At 40.0% G+C, this 14,755-nt stretch overlaps 1 protein-coding gene across 2 annotated transcripts in view; it reads left to right on the top strand.

Annotated features, from left to right (window-relative positions):
* The first annotated feature begins 987 nt into the window (after window positions 1-987).
* The window catches only part of LOC134350422 (regulator of G-protein signaling 7), a 514,008-nt gene continuing 500,240 nt past the window's right edge, over window positions 988-14,755 (top strand). The window contains exons 1-2 of one of the 2 annotated variants that reach the window (XM_063055597.1): window positions 988-1,367; window positions 2,138-2,243. In XM_063055597.1, the coding sequence (XP_062911667.1) occupies window positions 2,160-2,243 (84 nt within the window). In that variant the 5' untranslated portion in view covers window positions 988-1,367; window positions 2,138-2,159. The remainder of the gene's footprint in view (window positions 1,368-2,137; window positions 2,244-14,755) is intronic. The other variant, XM_063055598.1, reaches the window with a different exon arrangement.

The raw sequence follows: 14,755 nt of genomic DNA, 5'->3' as shown, positions 1-14,755 counted from the left end.
AAGTCTAGAATAAGAAGGATAGATCCAAAGACAGAACAGCAAGCCTGTCATGCCTGCCTTGCCATTCATAATGATTATGACTAGTCTATGCAGGCCTTATAATCCTCAATTCCACAGTATGATTCCACCCTATATATACTGTATCTAATTAACTTGTCTCCAATGCTCTTGGGGACAAGAATTCTGGAGATTCACCACCCTCTGAGAGAAGAACTTTCTTTGCACCTTGATTTTAAATGACCTACCCTTTACCTGTCAGTCCAACAAGTGAAAACCACTCAGCATTTACCCTGTCAGGCCCTTTATGATTATATTTTTAAAAAAAATATTCTTCCCAACTCCAACAAATAAACAAAAACTGTCTAACCTCTTTTGATCAAACAAGACTCCCATCCCAGGAGTAAACCTGCTGAATCTCTGTTGGAGTGCTTCCAGTGTGACTTGACTTGTTTTTATGGAAGAGGATCATAACTGTGCTTAGTAATCCAGGCTTGGCCTAATACAACTGTAACATAACCTCTCCATTCTTAAAACTTTGCAACGAAGATCAACTGCTTGTAGCTCTGCCTGCTAACTTTTTGTGATTGATGCAACCCCCCCCCCCCAAATTTCACTCAATTTAGGAGATACAGGAGTATATTGGTCTTGTCAGAGTGGTAGGTCTTAAGGAGAGCTAAAAAAAATTGAGAGAGGATGGTTTGGTGAAGGAACTCTTACAATGTCCTGTAATAGTAATTTTATGGATCATTTTAACTGGTATTTCTAGCTGTTAGTTCAGTGATACTCAGGTTCATCGAAAACAATTACTGGGAATATTCAGCAGGTTATAGTTGCACATCCTTTGTAAGGTTGATCAAGAGGCCACAAATGGATGTAAAAAAAAACAAATAACTTGGAGCGATGCACGGCTTGAGGAAGATATAGAGGCTTTACATCCGCAGCTTGCAGTCCTAACTAAACATCATCCTTCACTTCCAGTCATGTGTCTGTAGTTTTAAGAAAGTAATTCAGGTAGGGGACGAGACAAGATCTTTGCGGTAGCTCTGTCCGGAGCCGCCAACGCTGCCGAAACCGGTACCCCGGAGCGCGAGCCAATTGTCAGCAGCTAGGCTCGCATTCCGCGCGCCCGTGCGTCCCGGGAACGCGAGCGGAAGGTGGGGGGAGCTCGTGCCCAGCAGGGAGCGCGGGCTGCAACACATCTCCAGAAATAAGGCTGACAGAGGGAGGGAGAGAAAGGAGAAAAAAAAGCCTTGCCCTCTCGGAGCCTCGCTGCAAATCGCAAATGAATTGTCTGAGGCCGGGATCGGGTGCAAGCGTTGCAGAGATCAGGACTTTTGACTGTTATCGTGCAGTCTGCTGTGCTTGAGGTAAATGCAAGCGGCTCTATATCCAAATCTTGGGGAAAAAGGGAGAGGTAAAGGGAATCGAAGCCTTTGGCAGCGACCCTTGATGCTGGATTTGTTTGCATTTATTTTCCCTCTTATACGGCTTGCTTTCTTGCATATTTTGGTCGCTGTCTGTGGTGCTGAAGGCGCTGCCTGACTCGGGCTCACTGCGCGAAGGAACCCAACTGTCTTTCGCTGTTGGGGGAACAGCCTAAATGTACTGCCTGGTTATCCAGCGCGAAACAACCCGCTGGACCAATGCACCCTGCCGCATGCACTCGCGATGTGAACAGCAGGACTAGAAATTTGCAAATAAAGGCGGCGATGAAACATGGGCAGCATGCCGCGAATGAACAGTGCAATTTCGATGATATATTTTGCGATCTGCTGCATTAGAGAACACTCATTTGGTTTGTCCCTTCGCGCTTTCCATTTCTTTCAGCCAGCATTACCTTTACTGTCATGAATCGGGGTGAGGGTCGCGTTTACAGCAGGAGTACTGTTGTCCGCTAAATCCACCCCCCCACAAAATCATTGACATTTTAGGATCTAAGTTTACCTCAGGTGGCCTGTCCCCCCCGCCTCTGTCCCGCGTTGCAGTGCCCTTTGCCGTGACCGCATTTGACATCTTGCTGCTCTTTCATTTATTACAATCTCCACTTGACGTTTGTCAGCATCTTTTAATATGTATGTATAAATGAAAATTTTAAACAAGATCCTTTTTTTATTTTCTCCCCCTGGTGAGAATTCAGGAATCCCAAGGCACATCTTGCTATGGCGCAAGGAAATAATTATGGGCAGAATGCGAGTAACAACGGAACGGCGGACGAATCGCCCAACATGCTGGTGTACAGAAAGGTAGGCAAGTGAGTGAGTGGAGTGTGTGTGTGTGTGTGTGTGTGTGTGTGTGTGTGTGTGTGTGTGTGAGTGGAGTGAGTGTGTGTGTGTGTGTGTGTGTGTGTGTTTTGTGTGTGTGAGTGTGTGTGTGAGTGTGTGTGTGTGTACGCGCGTGCGTGTGTGTGTGAGAGAGAGAGAGAGAGAGGGAGAGGGAGAGAGAGAGGGAGAGAGAGAGAGAGAGAGAGATGTGTTAGAAGATATAACGGCTTGCTGAAGCCACAGCATTGTTTGGGTTTCTGCAGTTTTTAGTCTCCTATCCGTCAGCCGGGTAGGTGGCTGAAATCCCAGTAGAGGAGCTAGGGAAGTCAGACTATTGGATTTCCAGCCGCCTGTGGATCGATTTGAGCGTCGTGCCGTTAATTTCTGCTATAGGCAGTTGACGAAATAAAAACACTATTTCTTTAAAGAGCGATTTTAAAGTATGCTGTGGTGTGCCCCGCAGTGAAGCCTGGGCTGGAGATAGCTTGTTGAGGGAGCTGGAAATCTCCCGGAGCTGGGCTCGCCGGCTCTCCGGCGACAGTGCTAGATTGACAGATGGCCAGGTTGCAGAGCAACTCTAGTCAGACCTGGCACAACTCTTCATCTCGCCATATGCCGGTAAACCGGCCGGTGTGTAACTTGGCTATTCGAGGAGTGAGGTTGTTGTCCGAGTGTTACCGCCGCAGAATAGTGTGGTCGCGACAAAAGGAGACTTCTGTGTGTGCGCTTCATGAATTACATAACCTGATGTGATGTTTAGAGCACCGTTTTGCTTACATAGGCTTACAGTTTAGGCTATGTAAACATACTTTTATCATTGTCTTGAGTGGAAGATATTCTTCCCAGTTACATAATTTAAACCAATGCATCTTTGCACCTGAGTGCGATGTCATTTACTAACTTAAATATTGTTGAATTATATTAAGTATTGTTTAAATTTCATATAAAGCAAATGTTCTGAACCTTAATTTTAGCAAGTTGTATTTACGTAACAGGTCTTATGCAGTAAGGGGGTACAGAGAGATTGAGTGCAAGGAAACAACGTAATTCAGAAGGAAAGATTAAAGTCCAAGGTTTTGAACTCAAAGTAAAATATAACAGGCCAAGGAAGTTGTGACATTTGTTGAAAAATCAGCCGCTGCTTGGCTGCAATGTAAGTGGTAAATAAGGACTTTTACCACACTGGGTATATTACCTAGTAATTGGATTTCTGTTTGCATGCATGGGCAATTCACAATGGTAACACTTAAACTCCAATTCTGCAAAGCTTGTTTGGCAACATGCTGAGAACAGGCAGCCTGGAGAGTGATATTACCTGTCTAGGGGATGCGACGTCCTTTCTAAGTTCATCATGATTAGTGGGAGGAGCACAAATAGTATGACCTAAACCAGGGGTTCCCACCCTGGGCTCCTCAGATAATGGGAGGGATCCCTGATCTAAACTAAAATAGAAAATACCTGAATACTCAGCAGGTCAGGCAGCATGCATGGAGAGAGAAATAGAGTTAATGTTTTTGGTACCTGATTTTTCAGAAGACTGTTTCATCAGCCTGAAATGTTAACTAAGTTTTGGTCTTGACAAATGTTGTTTTAACTTCTAAGTTGTTCCAACATGATTAACATTAGAGTCATTATGACTTATGTTGATACTCTTCAGTAGATAATAGAAAACAAGCATTTGTAACTATGGAAAACTTGTCGTGTGCCTAGCATTTCTATATAAAATGAGTTACAATCAACAGTATTTATTGTTTTGCTTTTGAATTAGTCCATGCACAGAAGTACCTAGAATAAATATTCCCTGCATTAGCCCATGCCTGCCTTTCCTTATCTCTCTCAATCAGCAAAATCCCGTTTCTTTTATTATTCAGCCATTTCTCCAATCAACGTATTCTGTTTGTCTCAAGCGTTCCACTGGCAGCAGTGCCCACGTTCTCAACACTCACTATATGTTCTCTCGGTACCAATGCAATGCTGATATCCTCTGGAATAGCTGTCCCATTTTTGTAACGGGCGATTCTAGGTGCAGCGGAAGTGGAATTGGTTTAAAAGTGGCACAAACTGTATATGCAGAATCATGTGTAGCACAAGTCCGTTGAAACCTGCATTGCCATTCTGAGCTTGCGTGTTTAGGTCATTAACCTTTCCTAATCTGTATAGTTAATGTGTGTTCCATCAGCAGTGGCAGACACCGCTGTTTACACAGATCACCATCCAGTTTCAGATAGCTTGCACTGGATTTCCATTGGATTTTTGCACATATCTTTGGCGCTTTTAGTTTGCTACAATCTGCAGGGAGTGATTTGGCTGGTGCCACATCGATTTTTTAGGAATCAGCTGATCTCAGACATGGGCATATTAGTTGGCCTTTCACTTGGAATGAACAGAGGGAACATGCAGGTACAGAAAGATTTAGGAATGCCAATCATTTGCAGCCCTTTCAATCATATTGAAAGAACGTAAGGCAAGTTGCATGGCGAATATTTTATGCAGGCCTGTCTTCTCTATCTAAGAATATACTTGTGATAGAAGGTCTCCAAAAAAATTCACTAGAGTGATTCCTGGGTTGGGAGGATTGATTTACAAGAAGAGATTAATTTGAAAGTTCCCATACACTCAGAAATTCAGTATGAGAGGTGATCTCACTGAAACACATACACTGTACAGTAATTTTTACAGGGTAGATGATGTGTCTCAAGAAACTTGGGTTATGGTCTCAAAATATGGGGTCAAGCATTCAGAACTGGGATAAGTAGAAGCATCTCACATAGAGAGCAATGCAGAGTTTTCTTCTATGTTAAGGAAACTGAGAAATATGGATTAACGCAGACATGCGGTGCTGAGGTGAAAGATTATCTTGTTCCATGAGAGAGCAGATACGAGGGCTGAATGCCCCACCCCAGCTTGTAATTCTTATATTTTTATCTGACCACTGAATAATAAATAAGCACAGTAGAGGTCTGTACATTTATACTAATATACATTTATGTTTAGGGTGCCCCTGCAGAAAGAGTACAGTTTAATGCCTTCACCTACCCATTTTTCACTATTAATTAATTTATGACTGCTTTAATTTTCCTACCAAGTGTTTTAGGTTTATTTATTTTATTTTTCTTTATTTAGAGATCATAACAGGTCCTTCTGGCCGAATGAGACCATACTGCCCGGTCACACCCATGTGATCAATTATCCTACTAAACCGTACACTTTGGAATGTGGGAGCAAATCGGAGCACCCAGATGGAAACCACACAGTCATCGGGATAACATCCAAACTCCCTACATTCAGTGGTGGGAATTGAACCCCGGGATGCTGGTGCAGTAATAGTATTATGCTAACCACTATGTTACCATTCCACCCCTGCTTACAAGGCTTCCTTGCACCCTTGCTTACAAGTTTTACTTGCTAATTTTATCCCTGTCTACAAATTTATTTATGCCATTTTATGATTTGCTTTAATCCTTGTCATTATTTAATACTCCATTTTTCCAAATTCACTACTAAAATCATTCACAACTTCAGAAATTTTGCCTTTGATTTCATCATTTAGTTTTTTAAAAAATGTAATTTATGAACAGCAGTAGTCTCATGGGGGAACCACAAAACTCAACTTTTATAACTTTAAAATGATATCATTTTTCTCTTTCCTCTTTTCTATTTTGAAAGTGGCTACATATCAATTTTTTGAATAGATACCCGATGCTGCACACATTCGTATTTATTTATCTGTTCCGTAGACATATTTGAGTTCTGGGAGAATGTCGCCTACTGCACTACCTGTATGTACTCTTACTGATATTGCTTCTGAGATATCTATGAGGTTGATCAACCCACATTTTCCTGCTAAAATATATACCAATTATTCAGTATTGTATCTCGGTTCCTGACTATCTTGCCTATTAAATTTTTAATAGAAGTTTCATTATTTCCCCAGTAATGTTATAATGATGGCCCTTTAGTTTCCTGGACATGTTCTACTGTTTTACTTAAAGCAGGGGTGATCTATCTACTGATTTTTCTGGCATTGTACCATTGCCTAACAAAGTATTAATAATGTGTAATAGTGTTTCTGTTGTATTGTTCCTTGATTTTTATATGAAGTGAAATTTATTTCCTTAGAGCTATGGTTTTTATCTTCTGTTCTGGCATTATGGTCAGCAGAGTCATCACTGGTTCCTCCGCTGTACTGTTCTATTTTCCAGGTCCTATGTTTTATATTGTTCTTTGAGCTAGATTAATTTATTTAGGATTGCTCTTCTTAATTTTAAATCCCGTCCTCTGATAAATTCTTCTAAACTGCTTCAGTGGTGAACACTGAACCAAAATATTTATTTAGTATTTCTTCTCTAACTCTATCACTTCCTTGTTTTATACCATTAGGATTTTGCTTTGTTATTCAAATACAATATTATTGTTGTTCTCTGTACCTTGACAGTCTAATTTTGTGGTCCATTTTTGTTATCCCAAAGCCTTTATTTTAACCTCATCTAATCTCTCTGCATTCTCTCTTATCATGCTTGTCTTTTGGCAGGGCGATACAGCAGCTAGTGCTGCTTTCTCACAGCTTCATGGATCAAGGTGTGATCCTGACTTATGCCATTTTAATAGGTGGGGGGAAATTGAAGCGCCTTTCATAAACCCACACCATAACAGGGGATATGTATTAAACTCCATGCAGTCAACGCTTGGGTTCAGGATCAAAACCAGAAAAATATATCATGGTAAAAGAAGAACAAACTAAAAACTTACAAAACAAAATCAAAAACCCGACACTAAGGAAAAGGCTATGCTCTAAGTGTACTTCCATTCCAATGCAGAAAGTTATAGTACCTACTTCTCAATTCAGGATAAAGCTACTCAGCCCATTTACAAATTGTTCTTTGGCCATAAACTCAGGTGCTGACATTATGACATTTGCGTTTTCTCCCCCAACCAAGTGGGTTTCTGAAAGATGATCTGCTTTGCTCCCACACCCCAAAGACACGTTGGTGGATAGCTTATACCAGGCAGCCCTAGTGTAAAATTGAGGACTGGATACAATGTGTGTGGCTTGTCTCTGTACATCAGTGTTCCATCACTAGATGCAGTGCTGAGTCCGGTATTTAGCCTGGAAGCACAACACCCGACCTCCAGGTCATCGCAAACATTTATACTTGTGACTTGTCCCTAAAAATGTGAGACTTGCTGAGCTGCAGAACGCAGATAACCAGCAATTTTCCATGGAATATTCCTACAGTCTAATACTTCTGCCTTACTTTTGTCATTTTTACTTAATATTGTAAGCTACAATTGCCTTGATAGACAGAAAAAAATGTTCATCGGATCAAACATCGTCTGTAAGGAGAGGAACAATGACAATGCTTCATATTGATTATGACGATGCTTCAGATGGTTGTTCGCAATCAACCATCTTTGAAGTTGCAGAGAAGTCCAGGAGAGATGAAAGGGAATGGGGAGAGCAAAGGAAAGTGAATGATACAAGTGGTGCAGTTGCTGCTTACAGAGGATCGTGAAGGCATGTTATTTGCAGCTGATCTACCTGTAGATGATCAAAATGGAGGGAAATGAATAAGGACAGGGAGTGGAAAGAAGAAACAAATGCCACAGTTGCTGGAAATAGAATGTAAGATCATTTGAGAAATACTCAGCAGATCGGCAGCTTCTGGAAAGAGAGAGAAATTGAGTTAATGGTACGGCTGATGACATTCCACTGGAATTGGGTGCTTCCAATACAAACTGGAAACTCAGGGTATCTGAAATTGTTCATTTCATTGTTGGGAACCTCAGGGCTGCAACACACCATTCTTTGTTCACAGACACTGCGTCCAGTTGCAGTGATGTCAATAGAAGCATTCACTTCCCCTTGCGGCATAGCCGATCACATCCATTCCTATTGTGTTCCGTACTTCTCTTTGCACCTTGCAACATGTTCATTTTATACCTTTCCCCAGTATTGGTGAAAAGTCATAGACTTGTAATATTACCTCTACTTCCATCTCCTTGGAATTGAGCCTGGCTGGATGAGCATTTCTAATATTTTTAGTTTAAATTTCAGATTTCCATCTTCTATGATTTTCTCCTTGATGAGATATTACTTCTACTTCTATTGTGTTCCTCATCATTGGATCCAGTGATAATTTTACTATTGCTGGAAATCTTACAGAATGGGTTGGAAAGGAATCCTGCACATATTGATTGATTTCTTATTCCCCTCCATTCCATTGTTAGACCTCATCCCTATTAATATGATTAATCTTTCATTGTCTTTCATTTCTCTCCATATGGTTTGCATTTCTGCCAATTTGATATCTGTTTCTGCCTTTTTTTCTGCTGACTTCATGGTATCTTTTCAGGTTCTTTTTCCCAGGCTATCTTTCAAAATGTAATAGATTCTGTCTTATTTTTCTGTAGCCTAGTTTCAAATAATCCCTCATATATCTGATTCCTTTCAGCATACTATTGCCTGTAGTTCAGTTTTTTTTTAATGTAGACACTCTGTTCATTATTAAGAAGATTAAAAAAGAAAGATTAAATGTTTATATTATGCCTAATCCTCAAAAAGAATATTGCATGGAATGATTTGCATTTAAAGTGCTTTTGCATAATATGTGACTGTTTACACCAACAATTTACCAGAAAAAAATCTACGGACTGACATTCCATTGTACAGAAACTATATTTCAGTCTTCAATCAATATGATAAAACCCACTATCACTGCTCTGAATACCAGGTGAATCATTTGTAGGTGTGTTGACTGTCAGTCATTGATGTGAACCAAATGTTTACATTAGTAGAGAGGAACAAGAGAGTTATTTTCTTCTTTTGAAAAGAAATCACTATTGACACTTTCTTTGCAGAATTTTGTGTCTGCCAAGTAAAATAGATGTGTCCTTACAAATTTCTTGACAATGTTTTTTTATAAACCTGATATCACATGTGGCAACATTAGGAAAGAAGTGATTCAAATGTAATGCTGCCTTTACACTGCTCAAGCACCTGAAAGCTTCTTAATTGGCTGCCCTTTGCTAATCCAGCTGTACTTTGCATGGAACCTCACGAACTGCACTTGAATAAGGTACATAGAAAGCCCACTTTAGTGCTGGGGCCATAGAGGTCCCAGCAGATGGCAACCTGGCAATGTTACTGTCAACTGAATCAAATGAATGCATTTCCATGACCGACAAATAGTATTGGTGAGATGGCCACATATGATAATTCATTTGCTGTTAGAGTTTTTTTTTTCAAATACATCCCTGCATTATACGATGAAAGCAAATATAATGAGGGAGAATTATTACTGATATATTGGAATTTGAAGCAATTATTTTCCATCAGTTTCCCGTAACCTATTTCCTGAATAATGTTTAAATTTAATAATACATCATATTCAGTGTAACAATTTGGAATTAAATGCAAGTGCATAGAAAGAAACTACGAATGTTAGAGAGAGTTTCAATATTCTTTCATCATTTTGCAAAATGTTCTTTATTATCAGTAATATAACATCTTGAATGTGCATTCATTTAAGTCCCAAGATAATGACATGGCTCTTGTAATTCTCTCCCTTCTCATAAAGGTGAGAAACAAATAAATTAGCATTGAAATCTTTCCTGGGACATCCTATAAAAAATTGTGGGAGGTGTTCCCTTAGGATAGTCTTAGCTATGTACTCAAATTAGAATTTGTGTTCAATTTGACAGTATTGAAAAGAAAGGAACAATGCTAACTGAACGACAGGTATTTCTAGTCAGCAATGGAAAATAAACTATCACCACCATAGGTTCAAATGATAGGGACATAACCCTCCTCTCAATACTAGCATCAGGCAGGAGGTAGAGAACTCTTAGGTCCCATACCACCAGGTCCAGGAACAGTATGACCTTACAACCATCAGACTCCTGAATCAGCATGGATTACATCATTCACCACCACTCTGAACTGATTCCACGACCCACAGACTCATTTTCAAGGACTCTTTACAGCTCAGTAGAGCTACTAGGACTTGATGTTTCAAACCCTTTGGTAAATTGGCACTCTTGATGTTGGCAGTGGGTTTGGAGTGGTGACAAGGAGGGAGGGTAGGTGCATCATCGGGGTCATCAGGTGGGCACCCTCCTTCTTTGACGTTTCGTTGATAAGCTCTCAGTATTATTTTTACTTGCATTGTTTATCTTCTTTTGCACATTCATGTTTGTCAGTCTTTGTCTGTTTATGTGTAGGATTTCATAAAATTCTGTTGTATTTCTTCCTGTAAATGCCTGCAAGAAAATAAATTTCAATGTGGCATACATGCTTAGATAATAAATATAGTTTGAACTTTGAACTTCAACTTGGGTGATCTACACTGCAAGCACTTTGTGTTCAAAGACCTGACAGGGTAGGCAGTAAACTGGTGATTTTCTATTTCTTAGCATATTTGTATGATTCGTTTGGAGTCTGTCTAATGTAACAATGACAGAAAGCTCAATATATTTCATTTGGGTTGGTCCATAGAAGTGTATACATTTATTTGACAAACCAGGTAAGGTTTTAAGAAAAATATTCAGACTTTAGTTATTAGTCTTTAGTTCTTTCTCTAACTGCCTTTTCTTTTAACACTTTGTAAAGTTCATTTTGTACAGGAAGCCATAGGAGTATTTGGTAGGTTGGCCGTAAAATCTAAAAGTAAAAGTACATTCCACTTGAATGAGAAAGTTTGCAAAAATTAAGGCCAACTGTAAATGTGTTACTTCCATTAAGTTTTCTTAGGGAGGTGAGATTTAAACAATGAGCCCTGATGAATAGTCTCAGACCAAAACATTGCCTATTTATTCCTTTTCATAGATGCTGCCTGACCTGCTGAGTTTCCCCAGCATTTTGTACGTGCTACTCTGAATTTCCAACATCTCAGAATCCCTTGTGTGTTTGAGGTTTAAACCATCTAATCCTGGTGCACGTTCTGGCTAAGAGGGTGATGTTACCATCAATACAGTCCATTTCCCTCCACAGATGCTGCCTGAACAATTGGGTTCCTCCAGAATCTTGCGTAGTGCTCCTACTAATGATCATGCTGACATCTCAGAAAGATAAATCATTCTGTCTGTAGAAGCCTAGCTAAATGGCAAAGTGTTCACCCACAGCAGGAGAGCGGTGATAAGGATGTGTGTGGACATATAGGTTAGACAGCATATTACAACATGTGTGATATTCAGGCTCTGTAATGAGTAACAATCCAAGGAGACTGAACATAAATTAATTTTTATGTTAATCTCCTACGTTGACCTTGCTTGTAAATTTATAGTCAGCAATGAGGCACTACTGAATTTCTGCATTACAAGTGGAATGTCACTATGGCATTGTTACTAATATCACTTATTTACCCCAGCTACTAAATACTTGCATATTCAATAGTTAAGACTATACAACTATGATTCGATGATAAAGACTTTGCAACTCATAATTTTGTTGTCAGATGATTTGATAATTGCAAGGAAAAGTTAATTCAGTTATTTTGTAGCTTTTGCAAATCCTTTTGGGAGATCTGTCATGTAAATACTAATAGAATCAAAATCAGTTCAGTGAACCAAACTTAGCAATAAATTAATTTCTATTCCTAGGCTGACAAAACCCCAGCAGTTCTGAGGTAAGGAGTTCAAGATTCATTTGGTGTCCTTAGTGAATATATATCAGAGGATCGTCGACTCAGGCCTAAGAGGCCAGCGTTGGGCATTTTCATGCCTTACAAGGCGCGGAACGAAAGACTGTGTGGCGTGCCACTCCTCACACAGACATAGAGTAATGTGTGGTTAAATGCCTTGCTCAAGGACACAACACATTGCCTCAGCTAAGGCTCGAACTGGCGACCTTCAGATCACTAGACGAATGCCTTAACCACTTGGCCACGTGCCCAACACAAATCTATATCAGGTTCAGTTTTATTGCACAGCTGTGTTGGGCTTTCCAACAGGAGTCCTTTCAGGGCCACTGGTGGAATTCACGTTGGGGTTGCCAAAAGGAGCCAGGTGCATCTCCATCCTTTATTTATTTACTCATCTAGAGATACAGCGTGAGCCGTGCCACCCAGCAACCCCCGAAACACATGATTTAACCCTAACCTAAACATGGGACAATTTACAATGACCAATTAGCCTCCTACCTGGTAAGTCCTTGGACTGTGGGAGGAAACCGGAGCACCCGGAGAAAACCCACCGATTCCACAGGTAGGGCATACAGTCTCCTTACAGACAATGCCAGCATTGAATTCCAAGCTCCAATTGTTATGTGATCCCCTTGCATTCTTCCGTAATAGTGAGGTGTTAACTATTACATTATTGTGGCACCCAATCGAATCCTCCTCATTCTTACACAAAGCATTTTCAATGAGTGCCATTATCTGAGCAGACATTTGGCCTTCGCTGCAGAGTTCAATCACTGTAGTGAATGGGAGGAACAGAATGATGAACTTCCATTCATCAATATAATGATTGACCTCAATGAAGGTCTATACTGCACGATCAGAATAATTTAACTAGTAGACATTCAGTTAAAGCTACTTTATTAACAATGAGTACTAGTATATTAGGAGCACAATCCTCATTAAAAATTATATTTTTCTCTTATTATTAATTCATTCCTTTTTTTTTTCACTGGACAAGTAAGTCTATTTGAACTAATCTCAGTTAACCACTTTCCTGATCAGTTGGATGTTTGAGAGGGAGAAGATAAAGTGAGGTATACCAGTATTACAGTGGAGTAAAGGGCTCTTAAAGGACAAATAAAGGAGCAATTTTGGGACCCTTATCTAAGAAAGGAGGTGTTGGCATTGGAGAGGATCCAGAGGAGGTTCACGAAAATGATTCTGGGAATGAAAAGGTTAACTCATGAAGAAAGTTTAATGGCTCTGGGCTTGTACTTGCTGGAGTTTAGAAGAATGTGGGGTTCGCATTGAAACCTATCGAATATTGAGGGTGAATGTGGAGATGTTTCCCATAGTGGATGAATCCAGGAGTAGAGTACACAGTCTCAGACTAGAGGGACATGCATTTAGAACAGGGATAAGGAGAAATTTCTTTAGCCAGAGGGTGGAGAATCTGTGAAATTCATCACCACGGATGGCTGTGGTGGCAGAGTATATCTAAAGTGGTGCGTGATAAGTTGTTGATTAGTCAGGGTATCAAAGACTACAGGGAGAAGAGAGGAGGTTGAGAGGACTAATAAATGAGCAGTGATCGATACTACTGAGATTGGGTGGGACTACATCTGGAGATCATGGGTTAAGGGTGAAAGGTGCAATGTTTAAGGGGAATATGAGGGGGAGCTTCTTCATTCAGGTGGGTCTGAGTGTGTGAAATGAACTGCCAGCGGTAGTGGTGGACGCAGGTTCAATTTCAACATGTAAGAGAAATTTGGATAGGTACATGGATGGGACTGGTACAAAGGGCTATGAGTGCAGGTCAATGGGGCTAGGGAGGCTAATTGTTCAGCATGGGCTAGATGGCTTGAAAGGCCCTTTTCTGTGCTGTAGTGTTCTACGACTCTAAGGACGCTCCTTTAGAGGAGAGATGAGGTCGAATTTCTTAAGCCAGAAGATGGTGAATCTGTAGAAGACAGATCGTTTAGTAGATTCAGAGGTTGATAGGTTCTTGATTAGTCAGGATGTCATGGTTGCAGGGAGAAGGCAGAAAAATGGGGTTGAGAGGATAATAAATAAACCTTGATGGAGTGATAGAGCAGATTTGATGGACCAAGTGGCCTTATTCTGGTCCTATGTCCTGTTGTCTTAAGGATATGAGCTCATAGCATCAATACACTTTGCACACAGGAGTCTCTATACACTGTCCAGCATATCTAAATTGTTTTAGGTAGTTATGGATAGCCACAGTTTGCACATCCATTGACAAAATGTTTTAAAAATTATTTTACATGAGGATGTTTAAGCCTAAAAATATTGTTTTTCTCATTTCCAAGACAATGAAAAGTTTTTCTTTAACAAGTAGCAATGGAGTAGAAAATAATATGTGATCATCTTCATGTGAATTTCTTAACAAATTTCATTTTCTTCTTTTTTTGCTACATTTCATATTTTTGGCTTTGAGATAGATTCCAAAGTAGCCGTCATGTTTGTGAAAGGGTATCTTTATATATACTGACTCATTAATAAATTAAACATCTGCAGGAACATCCATCCAACTTCAATACGTCATGGAGGATTACACATCCTTGACGTTCCTTTGAAATATCTGAGACTTGGTGTTACCTTAGTGAACAATTAGCATTCAGTTTCACGGTCTCTTCTTTGTCTTGATCCTTCAAACGTTCAGCATTATCTGACATGTATACCGCTTTGATTGTGCATGAACCAATCAAAAGTAGGTGTTATAGTTTAATACTGTATCCCTGAAACTAAACCAATTCCTAAATCAACGCCTTATGCTTAAGCAACCTCACTTAAATGTGATCTTTTTTAGAGTTTGTCAACTGATGTGTAAAAGGTGACAATTCATAAGACCATAAG

The sequence above is a fragment of the Mobula hypostoma genome, chromosome 8 (genome assembly GCF_963921235.1).
Source record: "Mobula hypostoma chromosome 8, sMobHyp1.1, whole genome shotgun sequence".
Taxonomy (NCBI): domain Eukaryota; kingdom Metazoa; phylum Chordata; class Chondrichthyes; order Myliobatiformes; family Myliobatidae; genus Mobula; species Mobula hypostoma.
Note: the sequence above shows the minus strand (reverse complement) of the source record. Positions and strands in the feature narration are given on the sequence as shown.